Source organism: Geospiza fortis, unplaced genomic scaffold (assembly GCF_000277835.1).
Source record: "Geospiza fortis unplaced genomic scaffold, GeoFor_1.0 scaffold53, whole genome shotgun sequence".
Classification (NCBI taxonomy): Eukaryota; Metazoa; Chordata; class Aves; order Passeriformes; family Thraupidae; genus Geospiza; species Geospiza fortis.
Genome location: NW_005054305.1, coordinates 1,928,882 through 1,952,986, shown reverse-complemented (window position 1 = coordinate 1,952,986; position 24,105 = coordinate 1,928,882). Strand labels below are relative to the sequence as shown.

General features: G+C 38.8%; 1 protein-coding gene across 1 annotated transcript; it reads left to right on the top strand.

The window, feature by feature from the left end:
• Nucleotides 1–315: 315 nt before the first annotated feature.
• On the top strand, nt 316–23,716 carry ABHD3 (abhydrolase domain containing 3). The gene is given in 9 exon segments (XM_014311974.2): nt 316–365; nt 1,263–1,463; nt 4,131–4,313; nt 6,013–6,058; nt 8,868–8,980; nt 12,410–12,583; nt 13,227–13,275; nt 13,360–13,525; nt 21,656–23,716. Coding segments are annotated over 9 exon segments (1,161 nt in total). The 3' UTR covers nt 21,835–23,716.
• The last annotated feature ends 389 nt before the right edge of the window (nt 23,717–24,105 follow it).

The following is a 24,105-nucleotide window of genomic DNA, read 5'->3' as shown; positions in this document are numbered from 1 at the left end:
TCCCCGGCCGCCGGGGCTGCGTCTTCCGCAGGGGCCGCCGGTGACCCCCGGAGGCCGCCGGCCTGCGGTCAGGGAGGGCTCCCCTGGTCCTGCTCGCTCTGGGAGGGGAAGGGGCTCCGGTCTCGGCAGTCCCCAAAATGCATTTGTACCAGTTGGAGAGCTTGGCCGGGTGCCATGCTTTGGAAAGGGAGGTTAGGAGACTGCCCTCCTCAACACAAACCCGTCCTACTTGGTTCACTAGCAGGGCAAGCGATCAAATAGTTTTGCTGCCCTTGTGTCCCCGTGGGTACCATCCTAAGTACCTCTGGGGGCACCATGGCAGCGTTCTGGGGGCTGGAGCGCTCTTGGGCATCTCCTCATCAGCAGTAGTTTTACTGATGAATTAGGCAATCGCAAATTACTTGGATACAGTGAGCCTGACGAGATCTGAAGTGGCCCCCTGGTGAGAGCGCCTCGTTGAATGCGTAATCAATTGAAAATACGCATATCAAAAGGGTTTTGACCGTCGAGGATCTGAGTGTTGCCACAGTCCTTCAGAGAACCGCTGGGAACATAGCCTTCCTCTTCACAGAGAAGAGAGTACTTGATTTTGGTGAGAGGAGAAAAACGAAGGGAGGATGTGCCATTACAGCTGTTTATGTGGAATGGTTTTTCTCAAAGCAAGTGTTATTGTCCTATTAATGCTTCTATGTTGAGGAGTCATTGTGATAGAGAGGTATGAGAAATGTAGTTGGTAAAACCTGAGCTGTCTGGAATACAGGGACTTTTCCATGTTAATTGGTAAACAAATGGAAACTGTAAGCAAATTTTCTGCATGCAGAGCATTATTAGAGAGGAGGAACCGATGCACTTGTGTACTGTAGAATGAGATGGAAGTGTCCTACTAGGTTAAAAAAGTTACTGCGGTCAAAGTGCATGCATGAATTAAATGTCATTTTTGTGTGGTCCAAGAAAACAGACTTGGTAAAACCTTTCTTGTTTACTAAGAAACAATGTGATTTCAATTTGTCAGTGAAGATACAATGCTGGTAAAATTAGAGATAGATCAGTATGTTATAAGAAATTGGTAAGGACTCCATTATGCTTAATGGGTTTCACTCTTCGCTTGGGCATTTTGGCATTTTGTTTGGTTCTCATGTACTTCTCTCTGTACCATTAAACGTAAGAGCATTGTAAATGATTATATGAAATAAATCAGTTCACTGAGAGAGGATTTAAATAAACTTTATTTCTTTACTTCTTTCTTTTTTCATTTGTTATAGAAGAATGCCCATGTCTGACTGTAGTCTCTTTTCCTAGAAACCCCAGCTGGTGGCAAGCAATGACCGTTTCTGCCGCTTTCTCGAGGAATATTGCCCCGTTGTGACAGAAACTTACTATCCCACGATTTGGTGCTGGGAAGGTCGGGTACAGACACTCCTGCGCCCCTTTATCACATCTAGACCCCAAGTACAGTACAGGAAGTAAGTGCCTTTATTCTGGAAAGTGATTGATTTTATATCCAGCTGTTCTCTTACTCTGTGTCACACCCACTGTCTTTGCTCAAGTTCATGTCTGGATTTTTTTTTGCTTTATGCCCACCTTTACAACTTTGTCATAGACTTGGAACTACCTTTATCATGGATTCAATATGAAGTAGGTTTGAAAGGTCAGTGTTCCCAACTGGCCCTATTTTAGCTCAGAGTTTTGTAGCACTGAAATATGGGTGACAATATAGGAATTGGTGTGGTGATATGTTCACAGGATTACACAGTGGATGAGGTCTTAAAAGACCTCTGGAGGTCAGCTAGTCCAACTGCCCGGCTCAAGCAGGGTCACACAGAGCCAGTTGCCCCAGATCATGTCAAAATAGCTTTTGGATTTCCATAAGGATGGTGACTGCACAATACCCCTGGGCAAATTGTGCCAGTGCTCGGCGGCGCACTCTCACATTGAAAATTTATTTCCTGATATTCAGAGGGAACCTCCCATGCTTCAGGTTGGGCCCATTGCCTCTTGTTCTGTCAATGGGCACCACTGAAAGGAGCCTGGCTCCATCCTCTTTGCACCTTCCCTTCAGGTATGTAAACACGTTGCCAAGTTCCCTCTGAGCCTTTTCTTCATGCTGAGCAGTCCCAGCTGTCCCAGCCTTTCCTCATAGAAGATAGGCTTCAGTTTGTTCATCATCTTTGTGGTCCTTTGCTGGATTATCTCCAGTATGTTCATGTCTGCCTTGGACTGGGGAGCCCAGAGCTGGACTCAGTACTCCAGGTATGGCCTCACCAGTGCTCCATAGAGGGGCAGGATCATATCCCTCAGTCTGCTGGCTATAGTCCTCCTGAGCCTCCACAGCCTCCAGACTTTTAGCCATTTTTGCTGCAAAGGCACATTACTGGCTCGTGTTCAACGTGGTGTCCACCAGGAGCACCCTCAGGTCCTTTTCTGCCAAGCTGTTTTCCAGATGGGCAGCCTCTCCTGGTACATGGGGTTGTTCCTTCCCAGGCCCAGGGCTTTGTATTTCTCCTCACTGAACTTTGTGAAATTCCTGTCAACCCATTTCTGCAGCCCGTAGAGGCCCCTCTGAATGGCAACAGAGTTACTTGGCTTATCAAATATTGTGGTGTTCGAATGCCATAATTTTGCAAAGGTCATGCAGTCACTGTATCTGTCCATTAAACCAACACGTTGTACCTTAACCATAGCATGGCCACATTCAGCCTTGTTTTGAATATACAGAACTTCTGGGATTGTCAGAGTAACTTTTACCTGTGGAGTTTTTGTTGTGTTCTTTCATGCCTAAGAGGCATGCCTAAAGAGGCAACATTTCCCTCATTCTAAGAGGGAAAAAATCCCTTATATTTATTTTTTGTCCTCAGCTGATCTCTTTCACACAGAAATGAGACTTAGTCTGGCAAATGAGGCATTTGGCACAAGACCTAAGGAGAAGGACTTTTATGCGCCGGAACCTGGATGCAACACAAGTTGTTTCAGCTCTGCTTGCACGGTAGAATAGATTTAGCATTTAGCAGCTTCCCTTAGTTTTAGTAACTAGGAAACATTTCAGTGGTATGGCCATGTCCACTTCTTCTAGTCCTTCTTGTACACTTTTATTTCAAGGGTTTTGAGAAAAGAAACATAGTTCCATGGAGCAGTGCTTATTTTGCACCATTTTAGATTGTGTTGGCAGTACTCACTAGCAGTGCATCTACTTCCCACTACTGAAAAAGGGCAAAGCTGAGCTAATGAGTCCAACAAGGCTGGTTGGTCACCTTTAAAATCTGCAGTAGTCACTACCAAGAATTTCAAAAGAAAAATCAAATGCCAGGTTGGCTTACATTTCAGCAGTTTCCATACCAACTCCCTCAAACCATTCAAATATAAATATATTAGCTTTTATCTACATGTTTGGCTATCTCTTCTTTATTTGGATAACTACTTTTCTAAATTATGAAAGTAAAGTAGCACTTTAACTGTTCAAATTTCCAGGAAGTGGCAAGATTTTTATGTTTCAAAAAAAAAAAGAATGAAACTTTTTTGTCATTGTTTAATGCATGTATATGTTCCAGAGATATTACAGTATTTGTTGCATTATTAAGATATATGCTATAAGAGTGCATTCTAGCACAGTTTGTAGTGATACGGGGTGAGAGATGCAGTAGTGTGTGTCTGTGTTCTGCTTATGTTTAAAACATAACAATCCATTATATATTCTACTTCTTTGGATGAAGAGGGGAAAAAATTGTGATAAATGCTTATCACATTACCCAGTGTGCTATCAAAAGATTCTTAGATGATTCAAAGGAAATCTGCAGTACACAAAAATGCCTGTATAAAACTCAAGGCAGTGCCAAAAATCACATTAGTTACAAGCTTCCAGTACATCAGCAGCAATTTATGAAAGGCCATGTCTTCATTTACTGTCTTCATTTACTGAATGGGAATTACCCTGCAAATTGACTGTTCTAACTCTTGTCAGCTGTAGGTGTAACTCTTTCTGAATGCAGACATGCCTAGTCAGGTGGCACTTTGAGTATTAAAACATAATGAAAAATGCAGAATTCATACCTCTTAATTTGTAAAATGCAAGCACTCTTAATAGCATGTATGAATTTTTCAATATAATCAGTGTTGTCTTAAAATGTACCTTTCAGTGAGCTCATTAAAACAGCAGATGGAGGACAGATTTCGTTGGATTGGTTTGATAATAATGACAGCTCATACTATCCCGATGCCAGCACACGACCCACTGTCCTGTTATTGCCTGGACTGACAGGAACAAGCAAGGAATCCTACATTCTTCATATGATCCATCAAAGCGAAACACTGGGATATAGGTACTGTTGTTTTTCATTGCTGTTCATTTTGCTGCCTCTGCTAGGATCCAATATCAGTATGTATATGTATCAGATGCTTTCCTAAGGCAAATGAGATCTGAATACAGTAGTTTATGTAAGAAAGTGTTATTAGTAATAATAATCATAGTGGAATTATATAACAGGCAGCCCATTTGGATGGGCTGTTTTAATATCTACAGATGTGCCCCAGAGATTGCAGTGAACGCCAGCTAAGTCAGCATAGGGCTTTGCTACTGCTTTTTAAGTTATTATATCATATTAGGTGTTAACCTTTACACTTTCTAGAGAAAGGGTTTGTATTCAGCTCCAAGAAGACTTCTGTGGATGGGTTGCTGGCAGTAGGCCTTGAAGGAGGTCAGCTTCTGAATGCCAAAATTGCTTGATTCAGCAGCCTCAAATTCCTGGGTGCAGAAAGGAGAGCTAGCCTCCTCCTGATGCTGTTCGTGGGGGTCTGTCCCCTCTTCATTGTCACTGTGTAATTTAGTTTCATTCTTAAGGCTTCTGGTCAGATTTGGGTAAAATAAGTGGATTAGTCGATGAGTAGACTCCTTTATGTAACCATATTGCTGCTGCTGCGCATTAAAATAAGTTGTCATTGTTCCAGGATCTGTATTTGGAATATTAGATTTTGTCTTTGCAGATTGGCTTCTGGTGCTGACTCCAGTAAGTTCTTCGAATATGTATATATTAGCTTTTATCTACATGTTTGGCTATCTCTTCTCTATTTGGATAACTATTTTATTAAATTATGAAAGTATTTAATTGTTCAAAGTACTTTTTAAATCACCTTAAAACTTAGCAATAAAAAATATCAGAGGAAAGCCCTGAAATCAACAACTTGTTACTATTAATTTTTAAACTGGAAGTTTTATCTGCATTTCATCCCCTAAGGGAAGAAGGTAGAATATTAAAAAGTGGAGCTTCAGATCAGATTTCGAGAGAATGCTATAATTTTGTTTTTAAATAGCAACATTCGATAAAAATATAAAAATAAATATTCTTTCATGCCTTTAATCCATCTAAGTATTTATATTATTTAATAAAATTATTTCAGTGAGATGGTAGAAGAGCAATAGAAAAGTAATATTTATTGAGAAAGTATGGATTCTTAAATCATGGTAATACTGCTAGAAGATTCAGAGACTCCCACCAACAGAGAGACCAGAAACTTCTGCTGTACCAGATGAAAAAAAAAACCATTCCCAAGAACCTGCAACTTAGATCCAGCTGTCATTATCATTTTGACTTGGCTCATTTCTTCCAATTTAATTGAATTATGTAGCTTTGGGGGATGTCTACACATGGATCCTTGACGTTCTTTTTTCAGAGCACAGCACTGGGCCCTGCACTGTCAGAGCTCATTGCAGAGTGCAGGCAGGACATGTCTGTACCAGCTTCAGCTAAGCCTTGGGGTTCTCACCCTGCAATCTGACCTCGACAAATCACAGAGCTCTGGTAGTCCCACTGACCTCAGCAAACTTCATTTTGGTATAAAGGTTGTTCCACACAGGTCAGCCTCTAGGATCTGTAGGTCTGTAAATATTTATGTGCTGAACTTATTCATAGATGTGAACTTATTCATTCTTCTTTATGCATTTTCATTTTTTTGTGTGCTGAAGTTATCTCTTCTGGTGAAATTAACAATGTGCACAATTGAATTTACTGTCTCAATTTTTAGATGCGTGGTTTTTAACAATCGGGGAATTGCTGGCGAGGAGCTTTTGGTAAGGATGACTTCTAAGATAAACATCTCTCACTTATAAGTGGTAATTATGAAATCATTTGTGCCTATTTGTACAGTTGGATTTAAATGAGAGAAACTCAGAGCATGGGTTGAAAATGCAGAGAAGATAATTCAGCCATCTGGTAGATCAATCATGTGCCAATATTAATTTTTTATTTTGAAACCCTAGAGGGTCAACTGGTCAACACACAATTTTTTCTGAACATTTCATTTTAGGAAATTATTCAGTTAATAATATCTGTAACACCAAAATGAACAATCCTTACATTTTCTTTCTAAAAATAGTGCAGTATCTAAAATGTGCACATCTCTGCTCAATCATTGCAATTTTCTCCCATTGATTTAACACACATATCCAGATATAATCTGCTGTAATTTCTTTCCCAGTTTAAACTATATTTTGATATGGTTAAAAAGGTGTGCCATTAAAATTGATCCATACTACATGTTAGTAAATTAATGAACCAGCTTTACATGGATATCTGTATCCTGAAAGTTAATGCATTGTCATATTTTTCTCAGCAATCATGACACAGACTCAGCTACAGAAAACATTTTTTTGGGGGAAGACATATCATGTTTGCTTAGGCCATTCCTCAGATGAAAAAAAATCTTGAAGCTAAACATTTTCTGCAGCTAGGGACAAGGCATGATGAAATATTGCTGAATAAGCTTTGTTTTTTCATATGCGTTCTGTTGACAATTCTGCAGCTGGAATGAATGTGCATAATACTCGGTATTGTTTAGCATTTTTTTAATCCCCTGGTTTCAAACTTTAAAAAGCTCAGAATGTTTTTCCATAATCAGATAAAGCATTTCAATGCAAATATTGCCATGTTAAGAGTAGTTTTCTGCATACTTTTGGGGATGGATCTACAAAGCAGTTTTGTGACACACAAAGTCCTTATTGATGAATTTCTGAATCATTTAGAGAAAAGATCCCTTGTTTGGATACATTGTGTGTATTTTACTGTAATCGGATTTACATCTTTAACCTTTATAAGTTCTTGTGGTGCAGCAAACCAGCTAAAATTATCACATTTTCTGCAAAGAGGTTTCAACACTTTAGTACAAAATCCCTACTTAATGAGTCTGAAGCATAGTTAAGCACCACAGTAGAAATTAGTTATGTAAGCAGTTCTTTTTCTAGTCACTTTAAAGATAGATTCAAATTTGCAACAAATAATAGTTACTTAAAGAATACTGTACTCATTGATTCTTGAAAGCTATTGTGAATTATTGCTCTGGAATAATCAAATATCATATTGGCCACAGCCACTGTGAGCTAAGATGGTATTTTAAAATATCTTCATACAAGTGTAAATAGCTAAACATTAAACTGTCTGGAATTACTTAAATTTAAAATGGATTATACATCTTTAGTGTTATAAATTTTAATCAAATACACTTTAACTTAAAAGATATTAGATGCTAGTTACCAAAAATAATTTATTTTTCCTTGTAAGGTTGACAATTTAATTAAAATAAAACACATTCACACTATTTATAATTAATGGGATGTTAAACAGTGAAGAGTGATTATTGTGGATGAGAAACGGAAATGCAACATAAATGGAAATTAAAAATGTCTTCGGTTTTAATTATCCAGATTTAGCTTTTCTTTCCATTTCCTAATCTTTGACGTCAACATTTCAATATTCTTGTTAAATGTGTTCTAAGTAATTAGTTTAGTGTTGTTAAAATCACCCACAAATAGCCAGGCAGTTTAACTGAAAGCAATTTTAAAAAACACCTTTGAAATCCATTGTTCCTTCAGGCAACAGAAAAGTTCCATTCACTCATAGTTATGTGTTTTCATATTTAGTTTTAATGTGTCACTGAATTTTGGCAGTTTAGTCAGTACCTATAGTGAAGTCGAGGACACTAACTTGTTCCTAGCAGGTCTAAAGTTAAAAACTTTATTTCTCTGTAGATGAGGTCTGGAAAACACCATTAGAAAAAAATTCAGATTCTTATGGTGCCTAAATGGACTTGTCTCCCTCATACTGCCCCAGATAGTCCCTCAGGTTGGACTGTTCCTGGTGTCTGTGCAGGGGAGGCTCAAAAGTTGTGCTTCTCCCTCAATAGCAGGGAAGTGGTTAACCAAATCTTACCCAAGGGGTTACCTGACCTGATGCCAGCAGAAGTCATTCCAAGTCTCAATTCAGGATTTAAAGAGATACTAATGACGGATAAAGAACAGATAATATATGTTTAATTGCTTTAATAATTGAATAATTTGCTAAATTAGGTAAACCACACTGGAGAATTTATTTACCTGTTTATTTGGTTGTGTTGTACATAAGATCTAAATACGGGTTAGTTTTCAAATGCTGGCTGACAGAACTTGAAATCTAATGCTTTCTTTTGCATTTAAATGTGAGTGAATATAGTAAAATTGTTGTTATAACTTCCTTTTCTGTAAACTACAGCCTTTATAATGTTTCCATTTCCTTGGGGTATTTTAAAAATATCAGTGTCTATCTAGTTCTGATCTAGTTCTGTCTAGTTTAGCACATTGTTCTCTCTTCAGATTTTGTCTAATGACCTGGAGGTTGCAGATACTGAAGATACCTGTCACTGCTTTTACTTTGTAATGGTAACAAGTATAACTCTTTCCTTCACCTCCTTGTGAAACGTTCTGGATTTCTATTTGCCATTTAGTGAAGCTTCACAATAAATGCTAAATTTATCTTCTTATATAATGATCCACTGTTCAGTTTGCTTTGTCCTTAAAGGATAATACAAAAGCTTATGATGGCATTTTTTTCCCTCTTGACTCCTTACAGACACCAAGGACTTACTGTGCAGCTAACACAGAGGACTTAGAGACTGTTATTCATCATGTGCACAGCTTGCACCCCTCAGCTCCATTTATGGCAGCAGGTGTTTCTATGGGAGGGTAAGGTTGTGTAACACAAGCCTCAGCTTAACTGTGATCATAAGACTGGTGTAGCCTGATTGTAAATTATTACTCTGGAATACTTACATTGCTTACTGACCTGCAAGCAAGTTGGGTTTCTCTCCAACAGTTAATATGCAGAAGACTTTTAGAAACTCTGTATCATTGAGGCTTTTGCCTCTGTGTCAGGGAAGGTTGAAATTGGCTAACATTTAAAAACTGGGGGGAGGTGGGTGGAGAAAGACCGGAAACAGTGACAGGCAGATTGACAGCCAAACAGGCGATACAGTCTTCAGAAACTAAGGAGGCTGTCTTCAGAGCAGAGGGATATAAAATAGGATCTTGAGCTAATACACCATGTTTCATAGCAACCTCTGGCAATAAGATTTGCCTTCACTCTGTATTCTGCAGTGTGTGGGTAGGTTAGGCTGGAAGAGGTGTGGATATCTGCTCTGTCTGGCTCAGAAGCAAGAAGTAGTATTGTTGTTCAAACTGATATGGATTGGTAGAGCATGTGGTGTTCAGACTTGCTGTGTCCTGGCTTCTCTCCAGAAAGCACAATGAGAACAATGATAGCACAGTTTCTTAGGAAAAAAACCCCAGTGCTAGAAGCTAGCAGAAACATTCCAGCAGCCTCTTTAACAAAAGTTGTAGCAGAGGAGAATTTTCCTTAGGAATACTGCAGACACAGTGGTAACTTCCTGAGACTTCCCTTTTCTCTGATAAATTTTGTGGGGGATGGGCAGATACAGCCTACATATATTGATATTAGTACAGATTACTATATATTGACATTAATCTATCAATGACTTGTAGGAGCTTTGAGATAAATACATATTTGTTCAAGACTGGTATTTTTTGCTTTTTTGCAAATCTTTAGTCACTAGGTTCCCTGTTCTGTTGAACAGTAGTTCCAGGAGGGAAAAAGGCTAGTCAGCCTAACTTCAGTTCTTTGGGAGGATCCTCTGGGAGCCATTTCCAGGCATATGGGGAGTTTTCATCAAGGACAAAACATGGCCAGGTGATCTGATTGCATTCTATGAAGAGATGACTAGCTTCACTGATGAGGGGAAAGAAGAGAATGTTGTTTGTTCTGAGGATGTTGTTTGTTCTGAGTCATCTTTTCTACCAAAAGACTTACAGAAGCTGTTCTTGCTGCAGAAACCTTTCCCTCATTGTCTTCCACATCCCTTGCTTGTTTCAGCTCCAGCTGAACTTCAGTTTTCCTAACTGCATCCCTGCATGCTTGGACAATGACTATTTTCCCAGGTAGATGACCTGTCTTCCACCTTAAGGATACTTCCTCCTTGAAATTGGTCAGAAGGGTTTTTTCCCTCCATGTGGTCTTCTGCTACTCTTGCTCAACTTCCTGCATATCAGAATGTATCACACTTCTGCTTTATGTTTGGTTATCCTTAAAGTTCCCTTTGCTCATCAGAGCCATCTTATGCAAGATCTTGCCAACCAGATCCCTGGGTAAATGAAAGCCAGCTCTCTCCAATATTATAATTCTGCTGCTTACTTTACCCACTTTCATCTTAAAAATCTACAATCAAATAATTTCAGTGGCCAAGACTGTTCTCTACCTGACCAGTTCTTCCTTACATATGAATAGAAGATCCAAAGAATATTTTTTCTATTTAGATCCTTGATTGTATATCAAAATACTGTCCTCAACACTCTCCAGAAATCTGGTCTGCTTGTGCCTTGCTGTGGCAGTTGGTGCTGGGATGGCTACAATTCCCTGTGCCTGGCAATTATGAAGGGCTGAAAGTGTGGTAGAAGCTGGCAGTTCTGAGACTGGTACAAAAGGCCACATCAGCCCTTAGTGTCATTTCTGTCCTTGCCTTATCCAAAATACTGGCAAAGTCTGTTACAATGGCACAGGGAATCTGTGTTGTGTACCTGGTTAATATGTAACCAGCACCACTGGGCAATTTTAGGCAAGGTGTTCCACCTTCCCCCTCCAATATGTTTTTAAAATACTGAACCAAAACCAGAAAGCATATGCTTAATTGTACAGAACACTGGACAATTAAGTCTATAACCGTCTACATGAGAACTGTTTCCTTGCTTCAAAATTAATCAGAGCGCTGCACATTTAAAATTAAGCTGGAGCAAAGATCTCAACAGGGACATATTGCAAAAATCATCCACTTGTCTTAAGCTTACAGGAATTTTTTATTATCTATTGCTTTTCAGAATTTTCTGAATAATCAGATAATCTATATAAGACAGATTTGCCCCAGTTAAGAGTTAAAATAGATGCTCACTTCACAGACATATATAAATGTAAATGAAAGACCACCTGTTCTACTCTCTTCTGTGGGTATTATTGTGGAAAGGGACTTCCTTTTGTAACATAAAGATTCCTACGCCTTCTCTCTACCACATATTCTCTGTGAATTCTGTTAGGGAAGTTAGAATTCTGCTACTGCAACATTTTTTTGGCTGGTTTATTGAACTGCCATCCTATGACATGGTAGGCAGCGCAGAGGGATTAAGTCTCTGTGATGGAAGGCTGGTTCATAATGTCTTTGCTAAAGGTTGCTGTCTCCTGAAGTACAGCAGAGCCAAGGTACAGAGTGCGGCCATCCAGGGAGCTATCTTAATGTTACTAATCAACTGCAGTTGTTTGTGTTGAAGATCTGGAATTAAAATGTTTGTTGTAAACTTTATGGTCTCAGGCAGTAAAGTAAGACTTAGAGCTTTTCCTCCAGTACTTTTGTTTTACTCTCTTCGTGCTGTTATATTTTTTCTACATTTGAAGGGTAGATACTTGTGAACTCCCCCCATTTTCAACTCAAGTGTACATTAGCAGTAGAGACTGTAAGTTGCAAATGGTCAGAAAGACAAGACCTGAGCAATTTATTTGGATCATAATTTTGTTTCTCTAGTTTTTTTCATTATCCAAGACTTCACATATTTTGTGTTAAAGAAGAGCTATGTTCTTTCTTATGTGTGAGGTGAGGTAATGGCACTACCTTAATCTCAGAAGACTTCTTCACAGTGAGGCAGGTATGCCAGGGCCAGCTTGCGTTTGTCAGGCACGCTGATCAGATTTATCACATCAGGGAGACCAGGAGCTTGTAAGATGGTAAAACTTACTAACACTTGGGAATACTTGTTCCATGAGTAAGAATCATTTGACTTTTCTCTCCCTTTAGTGATTTAAGTAAGAGTAGTAAGTACATTTCTATTTCTAAATGCACTCCTACTCACACCCTACCCTGTTCCTCTGTGATAGTGGAGAAAGTAAACTTCATGAGTCATATGTTGATAAAGGTGACTACCTTCTAGGTGTACTAGGCATAACTGTAGGCTCATACAAGAAACTACTGAAAACCAGACAAAAACATGGCTGTTACATTTACTCTAAATTGAAACAAACAGTTTGATAGTATGTATGTTTCTGTTTTTCATTTGTAGCATGCTTCTTTTAAATTACCTGGGAAAAACTGGCAGAGACACTCCTTTAATGGCAGCTGCAATTTTCTCTGCGGGTTGGAATGTTTTTAAATTTATAGAATCTCTGGAGAAGCCACTAAACTGGCTTCTTTTCAACTATTACTTGACCACTTGTCTACAATCCTCTATCAGCAGGTGAGTTGCCTTCTGAACTATTTAGCAAGGTGGAAGGATTTTAACATGAGATGGACAGCAGGTATAAAAATATTGGCAAAATTAATGCTGCAAGAACTCTAGTTGTCATTCGTGCACTATTTGGTAAGTTTTGAAATCAAAAAGATCTTTTCAAGAAAGTTTGTCATCAATGTGACTAAATTTATATGCTGCTCAAGGGACTCACAACAAGCCTAATTTACTTCTGTATCTATAGATGAAGTAAATGGATTTTTAAAATTTTTAGACTTGCACATATTCACTTTGAGTAGATTTGCATATATACTAATTTTTTTAAGTTGGTGTTGGCTGCAAAAGCACAGAAAGACCTAGTTCATCATTGGCTTTATAAAACCAGGGTGTATTTTGTATTCCCAAATATTAAGTTCTCTTATCTTTGTCATCTTTCTCATGGCTTACGCAGATTTTTATTATGTTGCTGGATGTACCTACATATGGATGAACAATTATTCTGCTCTTGGATTCCAGATTATTCATATGAGAGAAAATTAAAAACAAGCATGTTAGACATGCTTCTATAAATGTATCTGTAAAACAGAGAACTTCTATGTTTGTTTATATAACAAAAATACAAGCCCTCCAATATTTATATTCTTTTTTTTAGGCATCGACAAATGTTGGAGAAATTATTTGATATGGATCTTGTGATGAAGGTATGTGAAAATGTTACTTCTGCTTGAGCTGGATGCTGTTTTCCAAATGCTGACATAGTTCCCTATTTGAATTCTGTACTTCAGGCTAGAACTATTAGAGAATTTGATAAGCAGTTCACTTCAGTCATGTTTGGCTACCGTTCAATTGATGATTACTATGAAGATGCTAGCCCATGTCGCAAGCTGAAGTCAGTAGGAATTCCAGTGTTATGTCTAAACTCTGTGGATGATGTTTTCTCACCAGGTCATGGTAAGTTTAGGCTTTTTAAAATATATTTTTCTGTATATGCAGTCATTAAGACAAACCACATAGGTTTGAGAATTAACTCAGACCTATGTGTAGAAGTGTATTTAAATGTTACTTGCACGTAGGATCAAAACTTCCATGGAGGGCTCAGTTGTGCAGTTAAGACACATATAAAACAGATGATGATGGAGAGACTTGATTAGTACAGAATGCAGAAGTATATGGGGTGGCCTCATTAGGCATTAGTGGAGTTTTTACAGTCAAAAGAAAGAAATAGGCGCATTTAGGATGTGAGTTTTCTCACTGTAAGGAAGATACCAGATGTAGTGCCCTCTCGGAATCACCTGTTTCTTTTCACCAAGTATGAAGAGAACCCATAAAAAAGGAACTTGGATTCTGATGTCATTCTGTCTGGATATAACATCCAGAATTCAAACTGTAACAAGTGGGGGTTTTTTATTGCCATTCTTTGAATCCCTACAAAGAATGTGTGGGAGTTGCTTATGTTTGAGATGATATGAAATCCTCATCTGTTGATCTCAGTGTCACCTCCCATGCCTGTAAATTAAAAGTAAAAAACCCAACTAAGTTAGATTACTTACATCTAATCACGTAGGCCAAAATCTAGGGTAAGAAAATGATACACACAAGGTGAGCTCCTAGAAGGACGCAGGTTGAGATGAATAATAACCATCAATATCAGCTAAGCAACAGGCTGAAAACTCCATTTTCCATTTTCTTTCTGTTTCATGCCAAACATGTGGTCATTATGAACATTTTCCTTTTCCTCTGAAAATCAAAACCCTGTTGCTAACTATTCTGAAAATATATGCTTGTTCCTGTGGTCTGTGTATTGGTTATAGCTTCTGAGAAGAGAAGGAGAACAAAAGCTAATGTAGAAGAAAACCACTAAAATGAACAGCTGTTTGAGGCAACAGTCTTTAGCAATGAGCACCTAACACCTTTTAAAATGCAGTTTATACAGCTGATTTATTTCAGGGAAGTTTTCTTATGCCACCACAAGTGGAGTGAGATTGTTGCAGAATGAGTCATGAAACGAAAGTGAGCAGGCAAACAGATCAGAACAACAAGCAGAAATTAAAGAACTGGAAGAGACTCTTTGTGTGTACTGTTTATCTGTGTGCAGATGTACAACACATGCAAAAACATGCACACATGTTACTATTTTTAGTTTGAAGACCAGTTAGAGACAAATGTTAGAGACATGAAAAGGGCCACTCCAGTAGATTGCACTGGAAAAAGTCTGATTTCTTCTTCTCTAGAAAAAAAAGCATCCATGCTTTGCATGAACAATGTAGAGGTGACAGACACCTAATATGAGGGGAAAAAATGGTGACTCTAGATTAGCCAAACTACCTATCCCTTACATTGGCCAAAACAGAGGCTTAAAAAAAATAAGGTCTGGGTAAACATAGCAATATTATAGTGGAATACTGTATGCAACTTTAAAAAATTGCAGTTCAAAGGCTTTCTGAAACAGAGTTAGTCCCTTTGTTTTTATTTTCTCTGTGGGATTATTTTTCCTTGAAATCAGACAGTTGCTTGTTCTCTCATAAGCTTATAATGGCCTGAAAATGAGAATGGATGGGCTGTGACCCTAAAATCTATGAACAAATATAAAATCTGGCTAGTGATTCTGAAGATAATTTTTATAGGTCTTAGGACCCTGGAGATGACTTTCCCCATAGTACTGCAGGGAGCTCATCTGCTGTGCCTTATTTCTTTCACAGAGTATCTGAGAGAGGGAACAATGGCTTTACCACTTTGTTTAGCATTAGCTCAGTTTGTGGTTTCTGCCTAAAGTTAAGTAATAGCTGTGGCAGGGTCTACCTAGTTAGCATAGTGACAGCAGCAGTAAACCAGTCAGTGTGCCTCATTTCCTGAAAAAAATTCTTAACCTTTTCCAGCCCATTATGACTGGGACTGGGACATTTGTTACCTAGATGAAAAGTAGTGCAGATACTCCATCCCCTTTTTATCTCCAGCTCTCAAGAGCCAGCTATTGATCTGACCCTTTGACATTCAATCTGAACACCAGAAAACACTTTTTTACTGTGAGAGTGGTCAAATGCTGGCATCGTTTGTGTGGTCTCCATCTATTGAGATACTCACAACCTTACCAGACACAGCCCTAGAAAACCTGCTGTTGGTAACCCTGCTTGAGCAGGGGGTTAGACTAGATGATCTCAAGAGGTCTCTTACAGCCTCAGCTGTTCTGTAATGTGTAGTTTGAGTACTCAAAGATTGAGTCCCCTTAGAGTACAGCTGTAGTAAATGTCTCAATCCTTGAAGCTCTTTTGTAAAACTAATACTAAGTCTTGGTGAACAGTTTGTGTAAAATTGGGTATCTAAACTATTGTGAAGATGCCTTAGAAGTCTTGAAATGTAGAGGGGGGTGAGGTAGAACACCAGGACTTCTGAAACAAGAAGTGATAAGAGTCTATTGTAATGACTGTCCACCTTCTCTTAAAACTCTGACGGTAACCAGCCTTTCTCCATGAAGATATTTGGGTGGTTAGGCATTCATTTATTCCTTGTCCACAGAATTAATGCTGTTAGCTGTAAACCCTTGTACTTGTGGAGACAAGTTTACCTCAGAAAGGGCCACCAGGACAATGCTGATTTCCTGCTAATAGCATGACTGTTATTTCTGTCTATCCTTGGCTCCTTTTTCATTTGTGCTGTGTACCCCCAGTGGGAATTGTTGTGCTGGCAGGAGACACAGAGCACCCCGATTAGCAGCCTGAGATTTATGTCTGCTACCATTAGTTAATGGAGTTTGTTCATCTTGACGTCTTCTGTGAGCTGTTTTATGGTAGCAAACATAAAGGGCTGGTGTTACTCTTGGAGGTGACTTTATTCTGGCAACTGGCTTTTTTTTTCTAACTTAAAAACTTCTATGTGTGGACACACAGAAGCCTGTGGCAAACAAAGGCAGTTTCTACTCACAACCGTATCATGGATTCACAGCCACAAAATTCAAACTCATCCAAACCTCAGCCTTTTGTTGACTTTGGGGACTGGTTATTTCATGCCTCATTTCTCCCAGTAATACTTACCAGCTTTTAAGCTACCTTCCAGTTCTCTTGGAGATAGCTGTAATTTCCAAGAGCTGGGAAACTGGCCTAGAAAACTCACCAGGGAGAAAGCTGTGCCAGAATTCCTTTGTATTTAAATAGTTTCCATAAAGCCAGGCACATCTATCTTCCAGTAACAGGGCTTGAGGGATACTAACCTAAGTCTGCTTTGTCACTACATAATGTGGACCTAAAGAGACACTTCCCTTAAAAAGTGCAGATGCTGCCTCAGTTGCTTGTTACTACCTGATCATTTCTTCTCATGTGCTTTTTGGTACACTTTGTACTTCCCAGCAGTTATTTTTAAATATATTGTGAAAATGTGCCATTTGACCTCAATCCAGTATTATGAAGAAGCAATCAATTTGTAGTCCTTCCTTAATGTTGCTGTTTAAAGTTTACAGAGCTTGGCAGCTGATGTATCTGTAGTTTAATTCTGGAATGCAATTCTCATATTGCATAATACTGACTAATGAAAACAAATGCTTTCTTCCTTGCATGACACTTCTCTCACCATAACTAATTTAAACAAACCACTGCTTCAGGAAATATGTAATAAAGCCAAGTCAAGCCCTTGTATTTTGTAAATGTGAAAAATAAATCAGGAAGATGGTGTGATAGTATTCATTATCACTGTCACATTTAACTTTTCATCTGAAGTGGCATTTTTCTCTGAAGAGACTTTAAGCAGTGTATTAGGCATCTGACTTGAATTTCACTATACTAATGCTTAACTAATTGCTGCTGTCTGAGCTGGAAGCCTGCCCTTGGAGCTAGGTACCATGCCAGCTCCCTCCTGATCCACTGTGACAAATAAGCGCATGTCTGAAGCTCAGTTATATATATTTTATTGAATTCTCTGAAGCTTTTGTGTCCCCCTGAATTCAAACTTGAATTGTTTTAGGTGTTAGTGCACATCCTGTTATGTAAAAGAGCACAGTTGAATGCAGTTGTCAGAAGAGACCAAATGACCAAGAGATGGCCAGACATAATAATTTGCTTAAAAGTTTAAGGAACAGTGAGAAATCAAGCAAAAAATGGAATGTCTGACAGCAGTGACTTATATGTTTTTTCTTTTGCTCTTTAAGAAAAGAATAACTTCTTTTTGGCAAAGAATGTACAACAAATTGGTTTTGAATGAAGTAATTCTGCATATAAGTATTCACATTGTTGTTCTGTGATCACAAATCAGGTCTGTGCTTGCTGGCTCAAACAGCAGTACAGATTTTGGCCAAAAGAAACTGAAGTACAAGGTTATGTGTGGACAAAAATGAACATTGGTATCTTTTGGCATGCAGTCCTATCTCCTAGAACACATACACCCAGTGCTCCATTCATCTGCTTTTACATTGCAAAATTTACTCTGTTGCATTGTGGTTTTATTTACTGGATGGCTACCAGTCCCTAGGAACAGCCTTGAGAAAAGTACCATACCACTGCCAAGCATCATTTGCATTTTGGCACTGAGGAGCAACTCAATTCTCTTCTGAGAACCTTCAGAGCAAGAAACTCTGCTGAGGAGGAGTAACATGGACAAATAGAGGGAATTTCAGGATGGGGAAGATGACATTTGTGAAGACCTGCATGTGGCTTGCACCTTACCAGGCATGGAAAATAATCAGCATCCTAGTGCAGGACTGGTAGGCTTCCAGTAAAAAGCCACTGTAGCTGTGTGGAGGCAGGTAGCACGTGGCACCCACTACGGTATTGCCAACCAGTTTGGGAATGAATGACCACCAGCAAACTGATTTGGGAACTATGATTACACTGGAAACCTCTGAATGACAGACATGCAGAGGTCGTGGTGAGATTGGTGGCCTGTAAGGGCTTCCCCAGCTGGCCTGGCACAGTAGAGGAGACATTCATTATGATCTCCCTTTTAATCCCCCAGCAAAGCAGTTTCTTATCAGGAAGGGACATTCTCCCTACACATTGCCAATAGTCTGCCAAACTGAATAACTGTCATGTTTTTGCCTGTTTTAGTGAGTGAAGAGGTATGTTCAGGCCAGTTAGCAGCTGATCCTGAATCTGTTAGGCCTGATGGGGTTCTCATGCCTATCTCTGATACTTGGAGGTCAAATCTGTCTCCCCTCACATATTCCTTCTCATACCCTTGCACAGAGGCCTATTTATTAGTCCCCTCAGTGACCAGGCAGACAGCTGCAGAACGGGTGTGGAAAGTGTGATTCATTGCCTGAAGCAGGCATGGGGTTTGTGTCTGATCCCCAATTCTCTCTTGGGATTCTGTTTAACATGGACCACAGACTACTGGAGTGAAGAAGAGCAGATGGCTTGGTACAGATAAGTGGGCAAATTTCTATGCAGTCAGCAGAAGGTGACATGAATTGCAGCCACTGTCTTTGTACATGGCAATGTGTTCCTCCACAGAATCCAAGGGAGGCAGATCAGAGATTGCTGAGCAGATTAATTCAGGCAAAACTCCAGACAAGCATGTGCTGAGTCTGAAAATGATGCATGTGTTGGATTGCAAGAAATAACACATTGTTTTCTACATCTCATGTTCTCAGCATGTGCTATTCTCCAGTCTAGGCTTTTACATCATTGACTTGTTAGTCTGGCCTCAGTACTGCTTTAAAAGGGCCAGATCCTGCATACAGTATTTTCAGTTTTTCAATTGAACAAAGGAAAAGCCAAGGATTTCTTGTAGAAACAGTAAGAAGCACAGTTTTTTTCTTCTAGTAAGGAAACAAAGTCACATAGTAAATGCTGGAATCTACAAACTACTTAGATGCCTGCAATTTTGAAAGGAGGGAAAGAGTAGAAGAAATGGATGGCACTGAATAGCAAAGAACCTCACATACATGGCAAGAGAGCCCCCATTGCTCTCTAGAGCTCAGTCTGTGCTCCCCCAGTGCATGGTCAGGTACCTTATATTATGGGCAGGGAGCTTGCAACATACCTTCACAACAGACACTAACCCAGCTCTGCAGGCAGTTGGTTTTGCATCCGTGCTGAGGCCCTGGAGTGGAACAGAGCATGTCGTTCCAGGCACTGCTGGTAGGGACCTCTGAGGCACAGGCTGCTACCCTGGCTCCACGGGTCCCTTGCTTCTGCCCTGATCTATTTTAAGTTGCACAGCTGTTCGCCACAGTCATTGCACTCAAGTTCTCCTGTGACTTATTCTGGCTGGGGGTCCTTTTTTGGCTAAGCAAAGGGTCACTCTGTGCTCTTCCTCCAGTTGCTGAAAATGAAGGCAAACTGGCATCTCAAGCACACAGCTATGAGTTTGCCAGCATCCAAATGAAAGTAAGGAGCACATCTATGAAGAAGGCAGTAATATGCAGAGATAGAGACTAATCAAGGATAATGACCTTTGAGATAGCAAATATATAAAGGGGTAAAGGAACAGACTCCTAGAAACAGGAATGAGTGGAAGGTGTCTCTGAAGGAAGTGCAGTCATAAAGGGATATGAACAACTGAACATGCCCAAAATTGAATCTGATTCAAAAATACTTTAAAATAAATGAAGAAGTAATATAAATCTTGTGAGCAACTTGCTGCTTAGTGTTGTAGTGACAAAGCATTTTTAGTTGAGCAGTATATGACTTAAAATCAGAATTATTTTCTTGTCATAACGTTTTTTAGACAACACAGTGAAACTGCTACTACTCCCTTCTTTGGACAAAGCTTTTTTGTTTTGCTGTTGCTTTTTCTGTCAATCCTGAATAATCTAAAATCTGTATTATTTTTATTTTTTTCTGTTTCATAAAGTTTCTTACTTGAAAACTGGTTATTTGAAATGCATTCTTTACTGAAATGTGCTGAGATTTCTGCTCATTCAGATGTCTACTTAGCATACCTAAAACTCCAGAGGAATTTGCTTAAATAGCTTAATTTTTATACATGTGTAGTGTTTGCAGTCTTGATATAAAGCTCCACTGCTGTGTCCACCAGTTCAAGTGATACCAGGGTATTCTTTGTAAAGTCATATGCTTCCTCGGGTGTCAGTCTGTGCTAAGTGACCTCTATTTTCCTTCAGAAAGGGAACTGCCCAGGTTGTGAAATTGATTAAGCCACACATCTATGCAGAGTCAAAATAGGAGGCACTGAAGCCTCCCTCCTACACATATCCAGATCAGTGCATATCTCAGGTGTCATTCACTGATGACTTTAGGCTATTTGTAGGCCATTGCCACCTCACTAAAGGCTCCATCTGACTGTGGCTGCCACTGTTCAGATGTTGGCATTAATATGGGGAACTAGATTAGGGTGCTGATCAGATCAGGAAAACTAACCCAGCAAAAGAAAAATCCTTGTACTATCCAGTCTAATAATCTACATGCTAAAATAATTTCTAGCAGTCGCTATTCGGTAGAGAGCCACTAATCTCCTGGGTGGCATGGATCAGCTTCCTGTGTCCTTGTACAGTTGTTTCCCCTTCTTCTTTCTCTGTTTACCTTGTGTCTTAGATTATGGGCTTGTCAGGGCAAGAACCATCCCCCAGTGTGTTTGCATGGTGTGCTCTAAACATGCAGGTGTAAACATATGGCAGATCAGGTATAATGGTAATCTTTTATATTAGCTGATAGGATATCTTACTGACTAAATCTTACCCTGACATTAAAGGTTCTGTGTTTGGAGTCTCACACAATTGCAACTGAGGTCCAAGTTCCTCAACTTTTCTAAAGTTAAATATTGCAATAACAGTTAAAAATTAAGAGGGCTGACTGTCCTTTTACTTACACTATTTATAGCAAATCCTAAGTATGCATTAACATGGGTGCTGTTCCATCAGTGTGAGTGAAAGACAGATGAAGCTGGAATTTTTACAGCAGCCAGGGGAAAAAAAATCACACAGGTAAGGTGAGTTAATGATGAAGACAAAGATGGCTTTTAATACAGCTGTGGTTCTAAACCTGACATTTAAGTGAATATTAAGTAAGACATTTAAGTGTATATTAATGTTGTACCTATTTATTTGTACATAATATGAGAAATGTTTAAGAGAAATTTTTCAATGGCTGGCATTTCACGGAAGGTAAAGGACTTAAAACATTTTTCCCCCCCTTTTAGCTATACCAGTAGAAACTGCCAAACAAAACGCAAATGTTGCTTTGGTTCTGACTTCATGCGGAGGCCATATCGGTTTTCTGGAAGGAATATGGCCAAGGAAGTGCACTTACATGGACAGAGTCTTCAAGCAGTTTGTGCAAGCTGTGTTTGAGCATGGAAATAAAATCTTTAGCATGTAGCTTTGGACCACTGTAATACCACAGTGGCACATTCTGACAAGGGCAGTTAAGCTTAGTGCACAAATTTTAACTCCTGTAAGCCAGCAAATGGATAAAGTCTATTACTACATGCAAAAATATTTTTGCCTAAGATTTTGTAGCAAGAAACTAAATATTATGTTGTCACTTTTATATTTATTTTTAATATGCCTTACTAAGAATGACCTTAATAAATTGCACTTAACCAAAACTATCAAGTAGAGAGATTATAATTCCTCAGGATTTTAATTTAAATCAGTATTTATTTAGGAGACTTTATTTAGATGGCTTTTACTACTAGAATGGCAATACTCAAAAGAGCTTATATTATCCTGTCACATATAGTACCACTTGGCCCATTCCTTAGAGCACTAAAGGTGAAAATGTTAAAATATTAAAACAAAAGGAGGGATCAAATAAAAGTACTGATTCTTCAAATAAGTTGAAATTTCAGCATGTTATTCCACAGTATTAGATTGATACCTGCTTTTGCTGTTCTGCCCTGAGAGTATTCAGATTTAGGACTGTTTATTGTTTTTTAAACTATGTCAATGCCATACTTGTCTTACATGGTTATTTTTTAAAGAGCTAATTTATAGTGTTTACATATAACCAAAAGATTCCTTTAAAACAGTACTGTAATAACTTATGTAATTAAAAGACATTTTGCATTTCAGAGTTTATGTAAAGCTGGGTGTTGTCACATAAGTAAGTAACACATACTTCGTATAACTGGTAAACTTGGTGATTGAACCTGCTATGTTTATATTACCTTGCAAGAACATTTCAGTTTTAAAGAATAAATAGTAGAGCATCAAGAAATTATTACATAATCTGCTTTAGATTAAAAAAGAAAAACAAATTCAAACCTTTTGTCTAATATCATTTCTGAAAAGAATGGAACAAACTGTTTAAAGAAAGTTGGGATGGAGGTCATAGTCGTGCGTCTGGTTTGTTTATTTGGTCATTTGTCACCATGTTGGCAGTAGGTTGCCAAATCACTGGAGCCACTGCAAACCAACTTCTGCCCTAGCAGCTGACAAGTTGTGAGGGTGGCCGAGGCATCGCTGTTCTCCTGAGCCCTGACAGAGTGACAGCCAGGGTGCAGAAAGGACAGTTGGACAGAATGTATTTTGAAACTGTTGGGAAGCCCTAATTTAGGGCATACTGAAATTTAGAACAGGCCCTTAAGCAGCATCTCTGGAGCTGCCATCTTTTGCTGATCACTGATTTGGGCCCAGCCACATACAAGAAGTCAGGAAAGATGCCTCTGCATTTTTATTTTTATCTTTTGAGCGGGGTCAGTACAAGAAGAAAATGCAGCTAAAAAAAGCAAGTCAGGTCTTTTGTCTCAAGCAGTACGTGAACACTCCTCTTGCAAGGCATGTTTCCTAGTAACAGCAAAGGAAGAACAAAAATACTTTTTGTCTTTAGAAAAAGAAATTAGGACATGCTATATGAGAGCTGTTTTGTAAGGTGGACTGTTGAATTAAGAAAATTAAAAAGTGCTTTCAAGTTTTGACTTTTCAAACAGGTACTTCCCCAAATAATGAACTCTTATTTTTTCTCTAGTAAGAAAAATGAGGAAAGTGACTTGCAAAAGCAAAATGAAATTTTTTGCATGCTACTACAATACAGAAAAATAGCATATTAGTAGGGTGCCTTATTTATTCTTGTATTCATTTCCAGGTTTTATGTTCATGCAAAAAAAAGAGCAATAAACAGTGTATTTAGTGTTATATTTGTAAAATTGTTTAGGTACAGTACTGTTCAAAATTCAGCATATAGTATTAATAAAAATAAAACCACTTACATTAAATCACACCTTACAATTTAAATAAAAGTATTATGATTAATGCCAGAATTTCTGTCTCTCTGCACTGTCTTAATTTAGGCCTGATCCCTATACAGAACTCCATGAGACATTTATCTTTAAAGCTGCATCAAGCAAAAATCTGTTAAGCTGGTGTTCCCCCCTGCCCCCTGATGTACAGTGTCTTTATACTTCATTAGGGAGAAAGCACAGTGTGCAAGGTGGTAACAATCAAATTTTAATATGGGTGTCTTCAAGCTTTCCCAGTCAGATTTTCTGAAACAAAAAATGCAGACACTTCAGATCTTACAGGGTACACACAAGCTAGAAGCAAGTGCCATAAACATTTTTGCTGTGTAGTAACTTTGTACCTCACACACAGTTTTTATAAAGTGAGCCAAAGTCCACAGTGTGCCCTCTATTCAAAACAGTGTGAATTC